This window comes from Protopterus annectens, chromosome 15.part0 (genome assembly GCF_019279795.1).
Source record: "Protopterus annectens isolate FY-2018-M chromosome 15.part0, PAN1.0, whole genome shotgun sequence".
Classification (NCBI taxonomy): domain Eukaryota; kingdom Metazoa; phylum Chordata; order Ceratodontiformes; family Protopteridae; genus Protopterus; species Protopterus annectens.
In genome coordinates this window covers 428,341,875-428,366,804 of record NC_056749.1, presented here as the reverse complement: position 1 = coordinate 428,366,804, position 24,930 = coordinate 428,341,875, and the positions used below count along the sequence as shown (strand labels likewise).

General features: G+C 38.1%; 1 protein-coding gene across 1 annotated transcript in view; it reads left to right on the top strand.

The window, feature by feature from the left end:
- Positions 1-24,930, top strand: part of MTM1 (myotubularin 1) — a 1,351,953-nt gene that overhangs the window by 999,578 nt on the left and 327,445 nt on the right. The window contains exon 8 of the mRNA XM_044057169.1: positions 7,892-8,041. Within this exon, the coding sequence (XP_043913104.1) occupies positions 7,892-8,041 (150 nt within the window). The remainder of the gene's footprint in view (positions 1-7,891; positions 8,042-24,930) is intronic.

Sequence of the window (24,930 nt, the reverse complement as noted above, 5' to 3'; positions counted from 1 at the left end):
GTATATTAACACAGAGTACATACCAAAGTTTGTTACTTAGTTTGCTTAATTGTAATTTTTTTATTAATTTATTTTCATTTAGGATAATAGTTGCATGTAGGGATTTCCAGTCTGAAGAATATTTTGGATCCGTCCAATTTAATATTGTTTTAAGGTTAGAGGCTTTAATATAAGATTCTAGATCTGGAAAATTTATTCCTGCAAGTTCCCATGGTCTAATATGGTTTGATAAAGCTTTTCTGTGCTTTTTTGGATACCACAAAAACTTTAAGAGAATTTTATTTATTTGTTTTAAAACACTTTTACTGGGTGACATAGGAATAGAGAGAGCAATGTAATTTATTTTTGGAAGCAAAATCATTTTAATTGATTGTAACCTATCTTCAAATTTTAAATGCAATGTATTCCATTTCTCTATGAAAGTTAATATGTTTATAATGTTTTTATAGTTTGTGTTTAAAGTAAGGTCAATATTTTCACATAAGTCAATCCCTAAGTACTTCAAAGAAGAAACTTGTTTCCCAATTATTTCATCAGTAGTCAAATTAGTATGGTTATTGAATTTTTTTATTTAAAAGCATGTGATTAGATTTAGAGCTGCTGATTTTTAGACCAGAAATACAGTAAAATCTTTTAACTAATAAATCTAATTCTTGTAGAGATTCTTCTGAGTTTATTAAAGTAAGTAAGATATTGTCTGTGAATAGCATGATTATTTATATTTAAGCCTATAATTTTGGGATCAGAATGGATTGCCAAAGAGAGGGGTTCTATTGCTAAAGTGAATAAGATTGGAGACATTGGACATCCTTGTTTGGTACCGTTAGTAATTTCGATAGATTCCGACATAAATGGTCCTAATTTTACACTGGCTAAATTGTTATTGTAAATATTTTTTATAACAGTAATAAATTGAATAGAGAATTTGTATAATTCAAGAATTTTAAAGAGATATTTCCAATTTAATGAATCAAAGGCCTATTCAGTATCAGGAGTGATTATAAGAGCTTCTTGATTGTCTCTGTTTAAGATATCTGTGGCAGTTAGAATTTTTTGAATCTTGTCTTGAGTATGTCTATTATAAATAAATCCCATGTGATCTTCAGTGATGAAATGAGTTAATGATTTCTTAAATCTGTTAACTAGAATATACATTAATATTTTGTAGTAGTTATTAATCAGAGAAATTGAACTATATGATTTGCACAAATGAGAATATTTTCTTTTAGTATAGGAGTAATTAATGACTATATCCACAAAGGTGGAATTATACCTTGTAAGTAAGATTCATTCAGAGCTTTATGTAAGACTGATATAGAAGAGGATGGTAAAAGCTTATATACTTCATTAATAATACCATCTATGCCTGGTGATTTATTATTTTTACTTTCTTTCATTTTTTCATTAATTTCCTTTAGAGAGATTCATTTCTGAATCGCCTTAATTGAATTCTCTGGTAGTTTTTTTAATTTAGAAAAGTCCTGGCCGTGGTTTGAGATAACATGTTGATAATCTCTATTTTTGTACTGTTCTGAGAAGTGATATTTAAAAGCATCCAAACTATCACTTATATCAGAAAATTTATTATTCCTCCCTTACAATATTACTCTCACAACATTACACTCACAATATTATTTTCAATGGAGTTTCTTTTCACTCTCAATGCTAGATTATACATATATTGTTGAAATACAGATAAATAATTTAGTTTTAACTTTTCTAGGGTCAAATTGGTTTTGTGGGTTAGAATGTAGTTATATTTTTTATTTAAAGATTCAATTTCCTTTTTCTTATGTGAGAGGATTCTTCTATACAATTTGTTTTTGTATATTAGATAATTCAGACTCCAATTTCTTCATTTTATTATTAAACCATGTAACAATTTTGCCATATAGATAAGCTTTCAATGAGTCCCAGAGGATTACTACATTTACCTTACTTGTTAGATTTGTATCTAGAAAAAATTCTATTTCTGTGTCTAGCCAAGGTGTGAACTGTTTCAATTTAGTAATATAAGCTGGTATTCTTTTAGTGAAAAACATCTTTTTAAAATCCGTTTAAAGATTGAAAATAAGTGCATTGTGATCAGACATAGGACACGGGATTATTGTTAAGTGTGATTTTTTTTTTTTAGATCTTGGGATATAAAAATTCTATCAATTCTGGTTTGGGTCTTGTACCTAAAATCACAGTGAGAAAATTCTAGTCAATTATCATATTTAAGATAAAATAAGTCATGTAACTGTAAATTATCTGTCCATTTTTTTAGATTTTTTTCCCTATAGGGGTAATACGAAAAGGTCTCTTATTAGTGGTTTCTGATTCATTAAGTAAACAGTTGAGGTCTCCTCCCAGAATCAGACTACCCTTAGTATTTTTAGTGATAAGTTCTAAGTGTTTTTTTTATTGTTGTTACCCCAATTCCAGGAAACCAATAGGCATTAACCAATGTCCAAATTCTGTTTCTAAATTTTATTATTATAATTGACAAAAGGCCTTCCTTATCTTCATAATTATAGATAATTTGAGGAGAGATAATGTTTTTCTTCCACAGTGTTAGAACTCCTCTAGTTTTTGGTGTATGAAGAAATGGATCATTTTAGGTATTTGTTTGGGTTCCAGTTAAAGCTATCATTTATTTTGAAGTGGGTTTCTTGTAAAACTATTACTTGTGCTTTGTTTAATTTCAAGTATTTTAGTAGATTGAATCTTTTCCCTGGACTATTTAAGCCATTAACATTTAGAGAAAAAAAGGTCAAATCCATCTTATTTGCTTAAAGGTGTAGAATGTTAGTATGTTATGATAACAGATATTTCAATCTTGTGCATCCTTCTTGGAAAAATTATATTTTGATGACAAAGTGCTAATTCCCATTAAAATACAATTTAATATTAGATTGAGGCCTGATAAAAGAAAAATCGTTTAAAACAAAGTGTTTAAACTTCAGTAAATTCATTAACTGACATGGAATGTAGATAATTCCTAATCTGACAGAATAAAGATATCCAGTCTGATTAACCATCATTCCAAAAATTTGAACAAAATTGCCCAACTTGAGGCTCCAGAGTGTGTTTTATGAAAATTCTGTAGGTTAATTTGTGTGAGTGAACAGCAATATATTGGTGTAATATATAATTTGATTATAATCAGTGTTTAAATTTTCACTAATAAATCATTGTTTAATTGAAAGGTAATGTAGTCTAATTACTGTATGGGTAGTTTTAGAATCAAAGGATTAATAGTTTGAGAATGGGTATGCATAAGTAGACTTATCAAAAAGAAGAATTCAAAAGCAATTAGTTACATAAGTACTTCTGTTAGAATTAAAGATGAGTAAACAATATCAGTATTAACTAAAATGAATCAGTAAAGTAGTAGCTCAGCACTTAAGTCTTTATAGTGACAAATAATATATAGCATTAATTTAACTAAATCACTTCCCTTATTACAAGGTGTTTTATAAATGGTACTTCTCTATATAATAATTTCCCATATTACCCTTCCGCTACCAATGAGTAACAGTGTTACAGTACTATAATCATGAAAAAAAATGTTGGAAATTAGAATGTATACTTGCAAATGGTGATGGTTAAGGGAAAATAAACTACTCAAATGTTTTCTATCTGTCCCAGCATTCAATGAGTTTCAGATAGCCATGGAGAAATGTCAGCGCTAATTAACAAATCAGCATTTTGGTTTCTAATAAAATATGTACTGATATATATATATATATATATATATATATATATATATATATATATATATATATATATATATATAAAGGAAACATGCCTTAGTACTTCATCTGCATTCAAATAGTCTTCACCTTTATGAGATGAAACTTGGTGAATTAAGCAGTTTCAAACATATTTAAATAAAATAGTCTATTTCTTACTAGAGGAAATTTTTGTAATTGCCAGCCAGTCTGCAAAGTTATTTCATATTGGTATTTTCTCCCTACTAAATGCACTTTAGTTAATACTGTCCTGTAAATAGCTTACCCATTCATCCTGTTATTTTCCATCAAATGAACAGCATTACAATTATAAATATTAGTGTGTGACTGTGATAACTATGAATATGATGACAAACCAAAAAAACTGAATTAATCAATTATTGTTCTCTGTGGGGTATCAACCCATTTTTACTTTTACATTGTACTAGTGGGTTTAAGTCTTTTGAACTCTGCAGATTTGGCTTGGCACAAAGGAAGTTTTGTATTTCCATAAAGTTTAAATATCATATCATCTATTGCAGCTAGTTTCTCTGCTATCAAGAGTTTATATATATATATATATATATATGTATATATATATATATATATATATATATACATGTATATATATATATATATATATGTATATATATATATATATATATATATATATGTATATATATATATATATATATATATATATTTACATATATATATATATATATTTACTTATTTTTTCCTTATAATTTTCTCTTTCCTTTTCCCCCTCAACCTCTTTCTAATGAAATTAAACAATTTCACCTTATATCTCTTAGCATTTGCCCTTACATTTCTAATACATTTAGTTGAAAGTTTGAGCTCTTTACAGTAAAACTCTGTTGCTGCTCTGTTGATCCTCAGCCGTTTTTTGTGGACTAGTATGCCTTAACAGGATTTCAGCAAGTCTTCAAATAATCAATACTTTAATATATATATCCATTAATAAAGTTCTATCTTTACCAAACTAAGAGCAAAGGTGATAGTAGGGTGTTTACTATTCTGAAGCTGTGTTTGCTGTAGGTGATCAGTATTTAGAAGTGATGGAGGTTTTAAGCGATCAGCTGTTCAACAGGAGTTTTTATTCAATTTGTGCAGGTGCTTCCGTTAACTGTATAAAGCAAGTGTTATGGATAAAACAAAGGTACTAATGTGTTTGATTATGTGAATGATGTTATGGGGGACCAAGCTGCTTATTTATCTGACCTGTCTATTTCTTCAAACACTCGAAGAACTTCAAGTTGCAGCAATAAGGTCATCATAATTTGCATAGCACCACCCTGGTTACTATGGAAACCAATTGTTAATGGGTTTTTAACTCAGTAGCAGTTCATTATTTCCCTTAACTACCATTATTTCAAGCAAGTATCTTTTATGTATCTCGCATTTTAAACATCTACTGCTGAAGCAACAAGACAAGCAAACCAACGCACATTGCACATCAGTTTCACAAGCACCAACTAACAAATACACGGAGACTCACTACAGCACTCGAAATGCAGTCAAAGCGAGCTTCACTTACATTAGACAAAGCTTAGCATGTAAAAAGACCACGAGTGCATTTGAGTGACGGGAAAACTGCTTCTCAATTCATAGAAACACTCAAGGTTACTATTTCTTGAAGAGAAACAAAAAATGACAGTTTAGAATGTTGAAACGCTAGGCTGGGATGAATACAAATGAAAAGAAACTATATCATGCTTGAACCATAATGTGACAAGATACGTTAAAACAAACTCAAATAACAAGTATTTCTTTGTAAAACATCCACAGAACAAAGTTCTGACCTTTCACATATCGGATTCCCAAATAAACAGCCAACATTTAAATTTTTTTTTTTTTTTTTTTTTAAAGAAAAAGAACAGTTAAATTCAAGAGGGAAAGTAAACTTGTGCGTGCAGGATCTAACTAACTATACATCGTAAGCATTCTTAGCCATTGTATCTAGATAAGAGTAAAGTAATATTAATTTTAAATTTCAAATTTCAGTGATAAGATAGATGAAGTATTCACAAACAAAGTAGTGATACATACTTCCTTTAAATTTTCATGAACATTTATGATTTAGTTTGATGTTTGAGAGAACTAGGAAGTTCAGCATTTTTAGAACCAGTCTTTATTTTCTTCTTTCTTACATCCATCCAATTATTTTTCTCAGATTATCTTTTAAGGGTTGTAGATGGTAACCAGTCCATGCCTTCTGGGATTGTAATGATGTTTTTATTTTGGATGAAAGAAACAGGTTCTTCAATATTGTTGAACGATCTCATCTCATTCTGATGAAAGATTTTGATTTTGGCTGGATAGACTAATTGTGCCGTAATTTTATTCTGCTTTAATAGTCTTACCAGTGGCTAAGAGCTTTTCCTTATTTTCAGGACTCTTGTGGAGTAATCATTATCAAACCTTATCTGGTTTCCTTTGAATGACAAGTGACTTTTTCTCCAAGCTGTTTTTAGTATAAGTTCTTTATCTAAGAAGGATAGGAACTTCACTACTATGGAGCTTGAGGAAGCATTAGGAGAAGTAGGAATATGTTTCCCAATGGCTCTATTCAATCCCATAGGACAAACCTTCTTTTAAGTCCAAAAATTCAAGCAGCCAGCAATTCAGGAAGGAAATAATATCTTCTCCTTTTGTTTTTTAAGGGAGACCAACGATTCTAATATTTGTCTTCTCTCCCTATTTTCAGCATCATTTACTTTATTTATCAGCCAGTTATTTTGTTGCAGAATGGACTCACAGTGGGATTCATCTATGTCATTCAGTGAAGTTTCAATACCCAGAATTTTGGATTGTTGCTGGAGGATTTCCTTCAGAACATCAGTTTGCTGTTGACAGTTTATCTTTAAATTTTCAGGGTTGTCAGTGAATCTATCCATTTTTAAGGATAATTCCTGGAGAGTGGTAGATATAGACTGGGTCTCTTTTCTTGGTGAGGAATCAGCATGTGAAGATTTTGAGTTGCTCATCTCTGCTCAGTTGTATAATCATTAATTTTGACAGGAAATTCTTTAAGAAAAAGCTCCAAAGTTGAAAATCTAGTAGATTACAGATTCTCAAACAGTTTGTATAACTTTTAAAGAGCTGATAATAGAATTTTAAATAATAATTTCCCTGTCTCTTAGTAACTGATGTGGAGCTCAAGAAAAAGGCTGTTACAAGTTGGCCATTTAGGCACCGCTGAACCGTACTGAATTTTATATTCATAAAGTTGCAGAAAGTATTCTAAGAATGAAGCCAACACACAAATGGAGAAAGGGCATTTTGCCAGTAGGGATGACTGCAAGTAATGGTACAGAAAATAAGTAAGAAAAGGCTGGAATTTACTGGAGAAAACTGACAAAGGAACCAAGGTATTGGGAGCAAATAACTAGAGAGGAAGACATAATAGAGTGGAATGAAGCCAGGAAGAAGTTTGGACTACAGAGACTGCCTTCTTTATCAGGGATTGATATTGGAGTATAGGCAAAGAGAAGAGGATAGGGGAGCTCTAAGTGAAAGACCTGCTATGGTACAGTCTTTAGTCAAATCTGGAACATATGCAGCTGTTAAAAAATGGATAATTAGTAGGGCATATAAAATATTGCATGATAACTATATGAATCAATAAGAGGAGGTTAGAAAAGATTGGGAAGAGAGAATTGAAAAGCAATTTACAGAACAGTGGAAGGACATAAGTATGTCTCCCAAGTATGCAACAAAGTCCAGAAGGTTTAGGATATTTGCTTGTGAGTGTTTGCATATGTATTTTAAGACTTGTGTATTCCCTGTGCTGGTGTTATTGAAAGGTTACATAAGCGTAATGCAAGCCCCTACATTGTCCACTGGATTGCATGGCTTTATAATGCTGAAAAAGAAGCATTCTGTTTTGTTTTAATATTATGTAAGAAGTGTTCTTGGATAAGCTTTTCTTTATCGTTTTCATGACCGTGCATCTCACTTCCTTGGAGTTTTGCTGTTTCAGACTCCTGTTTGAGTTTTTTTTTTTTTTTTTTTTTACTTTTCTTCATCTTGAGCATTTGTTTAGGAGACAGAAAGAGGCCTGAAAGGAAAAAAGATGGACTTGTTTTATATTGGTGACATGGTTGCTTTGTTAGAAATTAATGTTTTTATTTTTGTTTTATTTATTATTACAGAAGTATCCTGCTGATAAATGGCGAATAACATTTTGTAACCAGACGTATGCCCTTTGTGATACGTACCCACAGTGCTTGATGGTTCCATATGATGCAACTGATGAAGATCTTCATAAAGTAGCTGCTTTTCGATCTAGAGGTCGAATACCGGTAAATAACATACTTCATACACTACAAGATTAAGTGACATACAGTATTTATCTTAGGCCATTAGAAACAGTTATGACTTAGGCAAAAAATAAATTTTGTTATAAAAACAGCTAAGTGGTTATTTCTGCTAATATTGAATGTTCACTTAAATTGAGTACCGCAGTACCTTTATGGATAGAGCCTCTAGGGACATAGGTTACAACATAGTTAAAAATGTTTCTTTCATCTGTCTGCTCTTCTAAGAAATCCCAATTTCTTATCAACCCTATGTCTGCAAAAGGTTGTGCTTGTATTTATCAGGCTGTGGATAGTAATTCATTACTGAAACTAAGCAGACATTCCTTAAGATTCCAAGAACAGGATAAGTCATTTCTTACACTTATTTCATTGAATTGCACTTCTGATATGTTTATAATTGTGCTATACAGTTAATCTACTACATTTTGCACTGTTATAAAGCTTTTTTTAGTGTTTCACTGCATTTATGTACTGTTTTATACTGCTTTAACTGCATTTTTCATTGCTAGATACTGTTTCATTACTCTAATTGCATGTTTACTGAATTACTTAACTGTAAACTGCTTTTTCATACCGAGAGTTGTATTTTCTGTTTGTGAGTGCTCTATCCGTGTTTTTGATGTTTTGAGGTTTCTGTGTTCTAGTTTAGTCTGTTTGCAGTTAAAAGCATTCTCTATAGAGTCTGCTTGCTCCTTGGTCTGTTTAAAACTTTCATTTAGTGGCTACAGCTAGGAGTTCTTATACTTGGTGACTTTGCAGTTGCCCGCCCATACTGTATATTTGATCTGTGACACTCCTCCCAGTCTAGTGTCATTAGTTCATTCAATCTAATAGAGAACATTTGTGAAGGCCAACCCACTCAGATTCTTAACCATGAATTAACTTCTGTTCCAGCTTTTCCATTTCTACTTTACTGAAAAAAAAAATTCTAAGCTTGTTTCCCCCATTTCCTGTAACACGTCTAGTCCAGATACAGATTTGCTGTATCCAGGACTGTTTGTAAGCTCCTGAGCCCCCCCCCCCGACTTAACTAGGGTTAAATGATTCCTGGCGCCATAAAGTCTGCTCTTCAAATTTTCCCTTGCAACTAGCCAGCTTTTTAGTTTTAGCACTAAAATCTGTTTCAGTGAGCTCAGCACTTGTTCAGAACTCGTTGTAAGCACTAAATAAGCTACAAATTACTACAGCACTCAACTTTCTGCACTTGTCTAGAGGAAAACAGTTTTTAGTACTTAATAAATAAGCACCTATCCAGGCATGTCTAAAGGTCAGCTCCCGGTGTTTTCTCCTATCTACCTGATGATCTGGGCATCTTGGGGCAATGCAGCAATTGCCTCATGTACACAGACAACCCTCTCCTCCTACCACCCAACACTACAACCTGTGAGAGATGCACTTATATAGCCAAACTGGAAGCAAAGCTCTCTTCACTGAAGACTGGACTAGACAGTCAAGAGGAGAAGGTAAACAGTTGCACCACACCACACTCATCACATAGTCCCTCAAAACCTACACCACCAAAGCACACACATAGAAACACAAAACACACGCCTACATTCATGGAGGCTCTCAATAAATATCTGCCCAAACAACCAAGACCTTCAAAGCAGAAATACAAGCAACCTCCACCACCCCCAACATAGCCCAAATGACACATAGCCCACAAACTCAGTGTGCCACTCAACTACAGCACATAAGGCATAACGTACCCAACACTGTAGTCATAGGTGACTCTATAGTCAGGCACGCTGATGTTCCACTCACCAGGCTAAACAAAGAGAAAGTTACTGTCAGCTGCCAGGATCTGCCACATAACGCACGCACTCAGTTCACACCACATCAAGTGCAAATATGACTCTGTCATTGTCCATGTTGGTGTGAAGGACCTGAGATGTACCTCCCTGGACTACATGAAAAGAGACAATGAGGAGCTCTCCAATCTTGTAGCCCAGGCAGGTATGATCCTAGCCTTGAGTAGCATCCTGCCATCACCCAGAATGATACCACAGTGCAAGGACAAAATGATTGACTTCAACAATTGGCTACGCTTCTGGTGTCATTTTAAGGGAATCTGATATCTGTCTGCCTGGGATGACGTGATCGACAGACCACGATGTTTTGCCAGAGATGGCCTGCACCTGTCGCCTTTGGGATTCCGGATACTGGCAAAGGCTCTTGCCACCCCTATAGTGCCTTTTTTCGGCAAGGTTCAAATGACAATTCCACCACCTTAACAAGTACAAGCAAGCAAAATCTGAGGGGAATGCTACTCAATAAAGCTAGAAGTCTAAACCTCAAAATGCACTCACTCGAGGCACTCCTTAAACTGGAAAACATCGACATCTGTGCAGTGACAGAGACCTGTTTCACAGCTCCAGAGAGCACCCCTGCATTACCGGGCTATAATTCATACCACACCTTTCGGCCACCTAACCCGGACCAAAACACTAAAGGCGGAGGCGTGTCCATATTCATTAAGGATATCCACACCTCCAAGCTAGTTGCTCAGCATAATGCATCCGAGATTATCCAAGTTCAACTAACTGGGCAAGACCACAATCCAGATTGTAGCTTGTTACAGATCCTCCAGGATTCCCACTCCTCTTTTCTTGATCGACTGGAAAATATTAGGGTACAACCCAACACCCTAATAATGGGTGATTTCAACTACCCCACCATTAACTGGGAAAACTAGTCATGTACCAACGCTTTTGCTCAACGTTTTCTGGAACTCATCTATTCCAACGCCTTAGATCAACTTATCCACACCCCACCAGGGGCAGCAGTATCCTAGACCTGGTCATCACCAACATGGGCGACCGGTGTTCCACACCAGAGGTCAATTCCTCGTTGGTCAGATCCGACCACAAGCTAATTACCCTAGACATCCACATCCCACTCCCACCCCCCCATTAGGGAAACAACCGTAAAAAATGTCTCCAAAGCCAACTTCACGCTTCTTAAGACAGAAGTGGCAAACTTCACGACACCCGTGCAGATGGACAATAGAGGTATGACTGCTGAATCCTACACAAATGCACTTTATAAGTACTTACACGAGTGCATGGATTGTGCTATCCCTAACAGAACCAAGATGCTATCCTCAAAAAAAATGAAGCCAATCTGGTGGTCTTCTGCTATAAACAAACTCTACAACAGAAGAAAGAAACTGTTGCAAAAAAGAGTAAAATCCCATGATTGGAGGAACTCCCTGGTCAGCCTCAGTAAGAAGCTGAGATCTCTCATAAAATCCTCCAAAGCTAGTTATGAAAACAAAATCGCCACTGATTCTAAAGACAACCACAAAGCATTCTATAGCTATGTCAAGAATCTCAATGGCAACACTCAGATCTGCTCTGAGTTACAGCACAGTGGCACTAAATATACACAACCAACTGATATAGCCAACATCCTGGCAGATAGGTTCAGTGCTAATTTTACCCCCCTCTCACTCCCTAAAGGGCCCATCTCTATACCGGAAGAATGCAAAGTTCCTGTAATCACGGCTGCACAGGTAAAAACGTCACTCTCTAAAGTATGAACACAGCATCCATGGGACCTGACAATATACCCAGCTGTCTTCTACATGAACTACAGAATGAATTGGCACCCCACCTAAGTACCATGTTCAGTCATAGCCTCGCTTCAGGCTTTGTGTCCATTGAATGGCGCCCCAAGGCAGTTATCCCACTCCACAAAGGGGGAGCCACGACAGACCCCAGGAACTACCGCCCCATTAACCTGACGAGCCTGGTCTGCAAGGCCATGGAACTCATAAACAAAGACATTGGAGATCTCCAAACTCTGGACCCCACCCAGTTCAGGTTTGTGAAAGGCAGATCATGTCTCCTAAACCTGATAGACTTCTTTGAAGCATTCACCAAAGCCATGTGGTTCACACAGCCTATCTAGATCTCGCCAAGGCATTCGACACCATCCCCCACTCTGGAATTATAGATAAACTCACTAAACTATGTATAAATCCCTATGTCACAAGATAGGTTGCCAACTGGCTTACTGACAGAACCCACACTGTGAAAGTAGCAGACTCCAAATCAGACTTCAGATCAGTGACAAGTGGAGTACCACAGGGTTCAGTCCTGGGTCCTCTGCTGTTTGGTATCTACTTTTCTGAAGTACAGGCAAACACAGAATGTCTTTGGCTAACCATGTTCTCAGATGACTGAAAACTAGGAGCCATAATCGAAACTCCTAATGATGTGGACATCCTACAAAAGGGCCTAACTGAGACAGATGCCTAGTGTCAAAGCCATGACCTCAAGCTCAGTGCCAAAAAGTGCATTGTCATCCCCTTTGATAAAACCTCTGTACCCATGAATTATCACATAGGTGGTAATCTACTTAACACGGAAAGTGTGATAAGAGACCTTGGGACACAGGAGGACAGTAGTCTCTCCTTTGATAATCACATCACCACAGTGGTCAGGAAATCCTTCTACATGGCACACCTCATCACAAAAGGTTTCTCATCCAGGAAAAAAAGAGGTAATTGTTCCCCTCTACTCATCAGTCATTAGACCCATTATAGAGTACAATGCCCCTTTTGGTATGTACCTCACAAGACATCTACAACAACTGGAAAGGCCACAGAAATACCTCACAAAGAGGATTACTAGCCTCAAACAAATGCCCTATGCAAACAGTCTCAAAAAACTCCAGCTTTACTCCGTCACATATCGCCTACTCAGAGGCGATCTCTGCCTAACATACAAAGCTGTGTCAAACCCAGAGCTGTTGGACATGCTTCACTTAAAGAAATCCCAGCTACACACTCTAGGGACCTAAACCTTGTCACCACAATAAACAGAACATGCTGGAGGGATAGATTCCTGTCCCAGAGACTTCCCATACTCTGGAACAGACTACCTATCTATGTCAAACAGAGATCCTCATTAGCACTCTTCAAGAAGAATCATGATGATTGGATGGGAAATAGGAAATTCACCCTGGTGATCACTTCTGTGGCTCTGCTTGACAGGGGCACAGGAAAGTAATTTTCTTTGGTGGCAAAAGCCAGGGTACCTTTTTGGCTAGGTTTGTATAGGCCCTAGGACCAATAGTCTAGTACCTACCTATGAACCTATGAAAATTGATGTATACAGTAGTTGTGCTTTCTCTGAGAACTTATAGTTCAAGAAAGAGGAATGATATGCTAAATAGATCTGTTGAAGAACCAGATTTAGAAGGGCATATTGCTACACATCAGAGAACCTACTTATTTCTTGTTGATTAGGCAAGTGTTTCCACTAGAATATAAGGGGTAGTAGACCTTCAGATAAAGGAACAGCTTTTCCTTTCGGCTGACAGAAGAACTGGATAGTGTATCTTCCTACCAGAACATCTTATTACCTCTTTTCTCAGAACGGTTAGTAACATCACTGAAATTAATAGCCCATCTCACGGGACCCATATTTACTTTAACCAGTAGTTAGTAATGTGAAGAGAGTCTTCCAAGCAGTAAAAAGCTTTTTGCTTTTGGTCCAGTATGTATTTTATTAGGTTGTTAAGATATTTTGGACCAGTGATAAACTTACTTGGGTGACGCTGACACAGGGCATTCACCCACAGGTTCTAATATAAGCTTTAAAGTAAGATTCAGACAGATTACCCTGTTTAATCTGTATTTGAATGTTAGCATTATAGTCACTGGTCTCTGGCTGACTAAATTTGTAGATGATTACAAATTAGGAGTTGTCATTGAATCCCACACTGACAGAAATGTTCTCCAGGAAGGGCTGACACAGACAAATAACTGGGATCAGAGCCATGGACTAAAACTAAATGCCAAGAAATGCATAATAGTATCATTTGAGAAGTCATCCACACCCAGGTAACTATCATATTGACAACATACCCCTTAGAGTTGACACAGAAGTCAGGAACTTAGGGACACACACAGTAATCTAGCCTTTGACCATCATGTGTCTACAGTACTGAAGAAATCATTCTATGTTGAGCAACTTATAAACAAAGGTATGGCATCTAAGTCCAAGGAAGTCATTGTCCTACTGTATTCAGCATTCATCAGACCCATCATTGAGTACAGTGCCCCCTTTGGGTATGTACCTAACCAGGCATATCCAACAAGTGGAACGTCCACAGAGGTTCCTGACTAAAAGAATACAGGGCTTAAGAAAAATGTCCTATGCAGACTGCCTTAAAGCTCTTTCCCTGTATTCTGCCTCCTACAGGCTTTTGAAGAGAGCTCTGTGTCTGACATACATGGCATTGTCAGATGCCACTCTGATGGACCTTTTGCATAACCGCAAAACAAATAGCACCGGAATTATCCATTCTAAAAACTTAAACCTTGCCTGTGATATAAGTTGAACCTGCTGGAGAGACAGGTATGTATCCCAGAGATTACCCCATCTCTAAAACAGGCTCCCCATCCATGTGAAGCAGAGTTCCTCCCAAACCCAATTCAAGTGCAACCTGGACAAGATGGGGAACTGGAAATTCATCCCTGGTTTGGCACCTATGTCTCTAATGGGGTTCACTTTGCTTGCTCGAAATGCTAAAATATTGAATTTTAGAATTTCGAACCTGTAAAGTCGAACAGATGGAAACCGTGAACCTGGAAATGTCGAATGGAGAATGTCGAGCCCATGGTACGGATAGCGCGTTAGGTAAGTGTACTTTTTTGGGGTTCTGGAGAGGGTTTGTGTGTGTTTGAGTGTGTTGGGATGTTTGAGGTGTGGGTTTAGGGTAGGTGTACAGTGTGAATGTGTTAGGAGTGCTGGTGTTTGTGTGTATGTGATGTGTGTTTGTGCGAGGGTGGGTGTGGAATGTGCAGTGCTGGGTTGTGTGTCTTATGGAGTGTATTGTGACCTCGGAGTTAGTATATATAAGTAGGTGGGGCACAGGGGGACAAGCCCTCTTGCATATACTAAGGGTAGGTGTGTGTATGTGATTGGTTGTGTGCCTGTGTGTTATGTTTGTTGTAGGGAAGTGTTGGGAGGTATGTACGTTCATGTATGTGTTTTTTAGTGTGTGATGTGTGTTTTCCAGGATTTTGTAGATTTGCGATTTTGGGTGTTGGGTTTGTGTATGTTTGGTGTTTAGGGGTGTTCAACTTCATAGTTTTGTGATAATGAAATTCAGTATTTCAGTATTTCGAGATTGTGAAGTGAATCCCTCTAATGGACACAGGCAACCTGTAAATGGTTCATCTCCCAGGTCCTTGCTTGTAAATGTTTTATTTCCCAATTCCCTGCTTACACTTATCGAGGGTATCAGAACTTGTCAGACATTTGGCATACATGGCTAGGCTTAAAAAGTCCCTTGTGACATCAGCCTTGTAAACACCTATGAGCCTAATTGTTAGTATGATGTAGCTTTTGTATTTCCTGCAAATTTTGGATGGTTTCATGCAGTGGTTATAAAGTTATGAACTTTGTTATTTTACTACTACTCATAATTATATTTTTAAATTCTAAAATGGTACACTGTAGTATGCTGATATCAGAGAGGTTAGGAAGGTATCAGGCAGGCAGGCATGTTTCTTGTCTTAATTTGCATGTTTCATTCACATCTCTTGGGACTTGTATGACTGCTACAGTGAGTAAATGAAGGCAGTCCTGCACAGGTGTTCAAGGAATCAGTACATTGCTAAACAGTACATCCATTACTTTATGTGCTTTTTAAATTATGTCCGTGAAGTTTAATTAGACATTTGCGGTCGAGTGGCGTTCAAAAGACATGCGTGAATTGGCGTGCCTTCATTGAAGGTTGGGTGTCGGGCTGGCACCTCGGCACCATAAAAATCTACTACCAATCATTAGTGGACCGGAGTTCCGCTGTGGCGACCCCTAACTGGGAAAAGCAGAAAGAAGAAGAAGTTTAAGTAGACATTTCTTTTTCTGAACTAGGCTGTTTAGTGTAAAGGGGCAGCATTTAGACTTGATTTGTTTTGTATTCATTTCTGCTCTTCAAAAATTGCATTCCACAGTGGCAGAGAAATTAGCATGCATTTCTTTAATCAGCAGGGCAAGATGAAGATGTAATGTAAACTGTGGAAACTTTCAGCACATAAGCTTTCATTTCAGTTGGCATTAATTTAGCAAAAATAATTATCCAACATTATAAATGTGAATTTCATTAACAGTTCTCTTTGTCTTCTAGCTACTAGAATACACTTGTCATGCAAAATATTTTTCATATTTCTTTACTTTTGATGGGCTGGAGTAGTCGATGGGTTGAGGTAGTCACACCAAATACGCCATGACATTGTGGAAGCAGCAAGTCCTTGCAAAAAAAAGTAGTAGTGGAGCTAAAGGAACATTTGAGTGCATATAAAGTTTACAAGTAGATAGACTTCTCTGTGATATAGAAGCACACATTTGGCATAAACAGGAGCACATTATTTTGACTACAGATACAAGATGAAAAAGCCCTTCCTACAGTTCATCATTTGGCCAGTTAAACAGGCCTTGTAGCCACTTTTTGTCTTTAAAGAATCAGTGTTGTGAGAGAAATGGGTGACTTTGTTGACCAGTATAATATCTTTATACCTTCTAGTCAGGATTTGCTCTCCCTGATCCTGTCTACTATATATCATCATAGATATTTCATTGTTGCTGGAGTTTGTGTGGGTTATATCGGGGTTTTATATATGGTCCTCATCACCCACAGAGTAGTCTCTGGAGTTAAGGCATGTGCCGCCTTCTCACTTTGACTTGTCGGGCTTCTGCAAGGCTGTGTTTAGTAATTGATTTCCTTTATAGTCAACGTGTTGCTTTGAGAGCAGTCATTAAAGCAATATGATACGAGTGTGAATTGCTGTGTAGATGATGCTTAACTTGTACTAGTCTGTAAGGCATGTTTGAGAAGATTGTTTACTTTGTGAGAGGGAGATGCATTTTTTACATCTAGTCCTATCAAAGCTAACCATCTAGTGTCACTCTGCTGCTGTAGCTCCACCTTAACCTATTTTTAATTCTTGATGGAGTAAAAATCATGACGAGACAATGTCATTGTTTTGCATTTCTAGGAAAATTTTTTTAGTTCACTACTGTATCCCTTCCCCTGGGTGGTGGTTTTGGTGAGTAGTATACGCGAATCAACAAGCTGATTGAAAGTGTTTCTCATACTCTGCACTTTCACCAAAACACTTTTTGTCAATATTGCTATAAGGGCATTTTTTTGTTATACTTTTTTCCTCTGCATCTGCCAACCATCAGGCGTCTGCAGTCAGACTGGAACTCTTCTTTTCAGAACTGTCCATGGGGGGAGTCATTCAAGTAGTCATGAGGATTCCTTGTGTCCTCGCAGGTATCCTAGCAATGAGGACATTTCTTATATGTCTGTCCCCCTCACATGGATAGAGGAAATGTGCAACCCGCATCAGGGTAGGAGTCAAGGTGCCTTCCCCTATGCAAATGCACTTCCCTGTGTTCTTACACATTGAAGGTTACTGACAGTCATTAGCCTGGTGTGCCACACGCATGCACCCCCCCCCCCCACGCTACAAGCCAACTTTCTTCCTGTGAAGAACTCCTGCAGCCCCCAGCCGGCTCACCCACCATCCTCTACAGTGGACTTACCTATCCTCCCTTTCACCTCCATTATGCACGCTAGACACAGTAAGGGCTTTATCCCCCAGTGTCACCCAGCTGACACCATAATTTATTAAGCTTTGTTTTTATTGCTTATATCTGCAAGTGTATTAATGTATGCTTTATGGAGGCTTTCTCCTCATGCTGCACTGAAAATGGACAGTTTTTCAGTCAGGTTATCAACATTAAAATGAAATAAGTTATAGACTCAGGACTTTATGAAGGGTCTCCAGCAGAGTGGCAGTTAAATGTGTACCTTATTGTGGCCAGCTTAAGGCTGTCAAGTTTCAGACTTCAGTTTCATCCTGATGTAATTTGCCAAATCAGCCAAGCATATGGCTTCAGCAGTGTCCTTGGAAGTCTGAGCTGTGCATTCATTAAGACAGTTGCCTAGGAAGACAAGGTTAAAATGTATGGGTCTTAGGCAGCATAATATTTGGCTGATCTAGCTCCTTCCCAAATTTGCTCTTCACTGAGAGATCATCTGGTAGCTCCAGAGTAGTCAAGATAAGCTCAACTCTTAATTTAGAATTGAACTGTTTAACTGTTCAAGGATGAGCCTGGAGTGGTGTCATTCATATGTTTTTCTAGTCATCAGGAAGGACAGCAATTTCAACCTGTTATCAGATTTGAGTACCTCTAACCTTTATGTTGAGTTCAGAATAGTTACACCTGCATATCCTCCTTACACTGTTGCCATAGGATTACTAAACATGCTCATGTGATATGAATGCACTGTGGTATACAGTATTCTTTAGAAGCACAGCTTAATCCTATGCTTTGTACTATATATTCAACACTTCCAGTACAGATTACTTTGGCTCCCTATTGAAATTTTGGCACGCATAACACCAAGTGCTCTCACAGAAAAAAAGACTGAAAATGTAAGAAAAGTTATTGAACATCTCACTTCTACTTTAAACTTGTTTTTTTCACAAGAAGTCAAGCTCTTCTGCACCCCCAATGTGGGAGGCAAGTCCCTACAGCCCCTGAAGTTATGTATACCGACTCTGAGATCACCATACCTTGAAGAAAAGGTAATATTCTGGGAAACAGCTTTCTCAGACAATGCAAGTCAGTTTTTTCAGCCTTTCAGTCTCCGTACTTGGGGACTCGCTAAAGCAGGCCCTGACATTTCAAACTGTTAGAGATTGTTTCTCTTGATCTGTCCTTTGCATTGCAATTGCTTAACAAATACCTTGCTGGTATAGTGACAACACTACAGGAAGCCTGAAAGCTTGTGATGTGTGTATCTGACTGAATATCTGGTTGTTAGTCACTTTACAGAACTCTTTCTGTCTTCCATCTTTTCAGGGCTCTTGGAGATCCTTTATTCTTTTGGCTTTTCCATCATCTCTAGAATGAAAAATGACTTCTTCCAGTGTAGTTACTTCAAAAATGCCTCCATTACAGACATTTGTGCCATGGCCACTTGGTCTTTTGTTCACACTTTAAACAGGCATCATTGCCTGAATTCTGATTCTAGGAATTGCTCCTTTTCTGGAACTTAACTCCTTCAGTTCCCAGCCTTTTAAAGTCCTGCCTTTAAGCCTTCATCTGACTTTAGCCTCCTGGAAAGATTACTCTTTCACTGCTTATGTTTTGTTCTGGTTATTACCCATTGCAGAAGGCAATCTACTTTCAGTGTCAGGTATATACCCAGCGTATCGGTTTATCTGCTAATAGCACAGCAGGTAGCATGCTTGCATCTTTATGTAGAGGCCTGTAGGTTCTACTCCCACAGCATGTATCTGAAAGGATCCCTTTCTCTGGTGGGTACTTATTAACCTTCGTGTTATCTTACTATACCTAGACAGCCTTTTCTTCCTGCAGCTAGACTGTATATTATATTTATACGTATAATGATTCTGCAATGTACGTAATATATATATGTCACGTTTTTGTTTCCTAGCTTGGTGATTTTGCTGACTCAATAGATGGACATCAAACTGCATGGTAAAGGGTCTGAAGCACCTTTCTAGCTGGATAATGTAATGCCATGTGCTGGCAAGATTAAAGTCATGCCACGGGATAGAAGAATGAGGGAATTTTCAGAAAAGTGCTAAGCATGGAGTATCAACAGACAGTATCCCACCAGTTAAGCTCAAGAGGTGAATCTTGACAACCACGTTGAGAAGAACACATAATTGAAGGTTATGGTCGGAGACCCAATCATAATTCTTTGCCGTGCATGGGGATTTATCTGCTCCATGTACTACTTGTTACAGTAAAAAAAAAAAATGCTAGGTGTTTTGTTGGCTTTCAAAGCCATAAAGCACTTAGCCACGTAGTGAGCGCTATCAGAAGGGCAGTATAACACAGTCCCTTATGTTTACACTCACCTTGCCTTGCCTCTGTACTGTCCAGATTTTTGCCTCATTTATTTGTTTATTTTCCTCATAATGTCAGAACCAAATCTTTTATTCTGCCACTGTCATTTGCTGGACTGTACTGGCAGATTTTACAGTGTAGCACTAGACCCTACCTGAACAACTTCAGCAGGGAGTGCATAACATTTGCTAAGATCAGGTCTCATACCACTGTAGTGCTCAACTTTGTCTTTTTTCTGAATATTGGAGCGTAATCACCACGTTCCATGCACTACTTGCAGTTTATATAATAAAAAGTTTTATACAAATACTAAGTGCAAAAAGTGTTTTACTTACAGTTACTTTTTCCCCTTTTAGTGTCCTTCTAAACATTAATGACATCATGTGGGGTATATACTTTACAGTCCACCCACAAGTTTAACAAAGTCACCAAACATCCAGTCTTTCTCAGCCACTTTTTTTCTTGCAAAGCCATTTATCACAAATGTGATTGGTGCTTTATAGTCTCCACTTATTTGTTAATTTCACCGTTGCTGTTTTTTTCCTGTTCATCTCTGTCTCCCAAAACCAAACTCTGATTCAGGTCCAAGATACTCATGATGCTTCTAGTCAACTCCTGTGATTTTTCTGTCTGTCAAACATTTTTCTTTGGAATGTTGGGAAAGGTTTCAAAGGCAAAGTCACTCTAGGAGCTTTATTGAAATAATAATGAGAAGCAGAGACCCCTTCTGTTTGCTAGCATACTTTCTCTTGAATAAACATTTTTATTTCGTTCTTAGCATGTTCTTCATAAAAAAGTATTTAATCTTCCAGGAAAAAAATATTCTGAAGATGGCTGAATACAGCAGCTTGAATCTCATACCTTCCTCTTGACATTCCCTGATTGCTGGGATAAATGTGCTTCTTTTCTGTCTGGTGTGCAGTGAATAATTATTTTCCTCAATCTGTTGTCTCCAATTTTTAATACTTTTCTCTTCTTCCATAGTTTTGTCAGACTCTGCTCTTTCTGCTGGTATGATTGCATCTTTATCAATAATGGCTGTTTTCGCATGGTATGTTACATATACTCATTGTGCCCTTTCAGTTAACAAATCCTGCTTTGCAGTACCAATCCAGTTGCTTATTTGTGCTTTCTTGAAGTTAATACAGTCTTCCTTCCAGTTTCTCTGGTACAGCAGAAAGTCTCAGGTTTTCTCTGCATGCGCTGTTTTCTGACTCATACTTAGCCAGCCATATCTTCATTTCAGCCTCTGATTTTTGTAGTTTTATCAATTCTGCTGAATAGCTAAAGCTTCTTCTATTTTTCCAACTTTTTATTTGAGTTAATATACTCATTCATTGTTTCATTTATTTTAATCATTTCTGAGTACATTTGATTTATTTTTCATCAGAATTACCTGAAACGATCTCTTGTACCAAAGCCGAAGATTGAACTGCTTTTTGCTAAACATCTGCAGGATTCTTCCCAGACAGTCTTTTCTCTTCACCTTTTCTGGTTGATTCTCTTTCAGGTTCTCTCACTTTGTTTGTTAGCATCCAGGCAGTGTACGTACTAGCCAGTAACTGAGTTTGCATTCAAGCTGTCAGTACCAGTGGCTATTTCTCAGATGTTCTTCGTATTTCATTGTTGCAGTCATCACATTTGGGTTATCTGCTTGCAGTAGCACTCAGTCAGCCTGATTATCAAAGTCTTGGGTCCTGCGTCGGTTGCTGTCTCATCTTCCATGACATCAGGTAGTCAGGGCTATAAAGCATGCAGCCGACGCCATTACATCAGTCTTTCTTGCCGTGCGGTGCCCGAAGCAGAAGCAGTTCGCAAGTGCCGGTCGGCTGACTCCTGGAATTTTCGTTTTCGAGTTTCAGAACCAAAGTCTTCAACTAAAGCTAAGTACCCCATTGGGGAAACTTTTTCTTGCTCTACACTGATGTCAGTAAAAGTCAGTAATTGTATTTCTTGTAGAAAGCAAATACCTCATAAAGATTTTCATTTGTACTGTATTCCTTGCCTAGGCCCTGACCACAACGTACCTCGCTGTCGGTTTTCTGCCTTATTTAGCGAACTATTCATCGTCGGTATATTTACGCTTCTAAATATTTTGATACTTGGTTCAGTTATCCAGATATGTCTTCAGTAAGCCATTCGATTACCGAAATTCCGAAAAAACGCAAAGATAAAGACAGAGACTGGCCGCCTAGGTCCAAAGCTGCTGACAACGCTTCTCCTAAGCCAGTCGCCAGTTCACTGGTACTCAGTGAGGCGCTTTCGCAGCCCTTGATACCCGCTACTTCAGATTCGCAGGCCTCTACTGAGACCCATTCAGAGTCTGGTATGCTGCGAGATGCTTCAACTGTGGAACCTGCGGATATCTCTACCTTGGATGAGTCCGAAGCCGTTGTGCAGGTACCAGCTTCTGAGGGTGTATTCAGGCCTACTGACTTGCATATTAAACCAACGCCATCTTCTTCTTCAAGGCCTAAAAATCGAACCATGCCTAGAAAACCGACGCCCAGACGGCATGGTCAGGCCTTTATGCCTAAAAAACAAATGATAAGAATGGCTGAAGACCTTATTACTTTAATCAGGGGAAACCAACTTTCCCCATCTAAGAGACCTAGGACTGAATTTGCTTATGATACTTCTGACCAGGATTCTGAAATTTCTGTTTCGTCTGATGACCAGGATTTACCCTTATCTGCCCATGAGGATTCTGATGCTTCCCTCTACTTCCCCCCAGAGGATTTCTCTTTTGGTGAAACTTTACATACTCTTGGGGAGCATTTTCGCTGGGAAAGCCAGGATTACTCTGATTCTAAAAAGAGGCTTAGGGATTTCTTACTCCTGCCCCAACACAGGCCTTTAGCTGTACCTCCTGTACTTGACATTGTTGATGATGCCTTTTCAGAATCTAGCATGGCCCCTGACTCTTTACCTCTTGCTCCCAGAAAACCTGATAGATATTACAGGATTCTTGACTCTCACAAGTTCCTTTTTAAAAATCCTACTGCGGATCCTGAGACCATTTCACAGGGAACCAAGGGCATTAAGGCTACTACTGCCAAAAATCCAGCCACCTCTGATAGAGACTCCAGGGTGTTGGATAGATGGGGTAAGAAGGTATACACTTCTGTAACCTTGGCCATTAGGGCCTTAAACTGCCAGTTTCATATGTTAAAGTATCAGCAGCATATTATTGGATTGCTTAAGCAGAAAATTATGTTGATTCCTGACTGTGCTGAAAGTAAGGATTTACAGGATTTAATGCATTCTGCTGAACAAGTTGGAAAACATACCTTGCAATGTGGTTTTGATTCACTAGAGGCATCTTGCAGGGCTGCTGTCACTGGGTCTGTACTTAGAAGGCATGCTTGGCTTAAGGAGCAATCTTTGCCAGATCATGTTAAAGCTAAATTGCTGGATGCTCCTTTAAATCAGGACCACCTGTTTGGCAACAAAGCAGAAGTTCTTAAAAAAATGGAGGAAAAGGCTAAATCTATGCAAACTGTTAAAGATTTCCTACAAGTACAGCCTCCAAGATTTAGTAGGCATTGTCCCTCTAAGAATTGGTCCTTTCCTGCCTCTTCCAGGCCTTCTCAGTCCAAACCCAGAACACCCAGGCTTCAGTCCTAGGGTATGCACAGGACTAAGCAGTGGGGGCTCCCACTTCCAAATCAGGGAGTAGTAAGACTCCCCCCCATGGTAAGCGGTCTCAATGACTTAACTTTAAAACTTCCAAGCACTTCTCAACTGACTGCTCCTTTGGGGGGAAAGATTGCTCTGCAGGCAAAAAACTGGGAACTTATTATCCAGGACAAATGGGTTTTAAATGTAGTTTCCCAAGGATACAGATTTCACTTCCACACATTACCAACCCCAAACAGTTGGCCAGATCTACCCCCAAATCAGAGGGCAGAGGCTCAAAAGCAAGTACTTTCTCTCTTAAGCATAAAGGCTATTCAGACTGTACCAGAAGAGGAAAAGGGACAAGGTTTCTACTCAAGACTTTTCCTGGTACCCAGAAAAGACAACTCATGGCATCCTCTACTTTTCTATCTTAAGCACCTTTTTGGTGATTCAAAAATTCAAGATGCTAACTCTTCACCAGTTGCTTCCTATGCTAGGCAGAGATGCCTGGTTGGAAACACTGGATTTAAAGGAAGCCTACCTGCACATCCCAGTCAGGGAATCCTGCAGAAGATACCTACGCTTCAAAGCAGGCCACATGCACTATCAGTTCTCTGCACAGCCTTTTGGCTTATCTACTGCACCCAGGGTATTCACAAAGTTCCTCGCTCCAGTCATTGCATTTTGCAGGCAAAGAAATATTCAAATATACCCATACCTGTCTAATTCAGGCAAAAAGCCAGGACATAATTTTGAATCATCTGGCATTTGTACAAATGGTGCTAACTTGTCGGGGGTACACCATAAACGAAAATAAATCACATCTGGTACCCTGTCAACAAATTATATTCCTGGGAGCAAGCTTGAACACAACTTCCCAGATGGCTTTCCTCCTGCCAGAGAAACAAATTCATTTAACTTACTTCAAACTAATGGCCACAAAAACCCTGCTATCTGCAAAGCAAGTACTGCAAGCCTTGGGGTTCATGGCCTCTTGCATTCTGCTAATTTCATATGCAAAACTGCATATGAGGAAACTACAATGGTAGCTAAAAAGCCTATGGTGTCAACATTCTCAGGATCTAGAAGCAATGATTCCTATCATACCTTGCCTACGGTTAGAGTTCCTTTGGTGGGCAGAGGCCTGCCACCAAAACAAGGGACTACCATTCACTCTACCCCTTGCCGTCCAAACCCTAACAACAGATACATCAGACTATGCATTGGGGGCTCACCTGGCAGGGAAGTGCATTCAGGGCAAATGGAACCCAAGTCAAATGCATCTGTATATCGATCAAAAAGAATTGTTAGCTGTATAGAATGCTCTGACAGCCTTCAAGG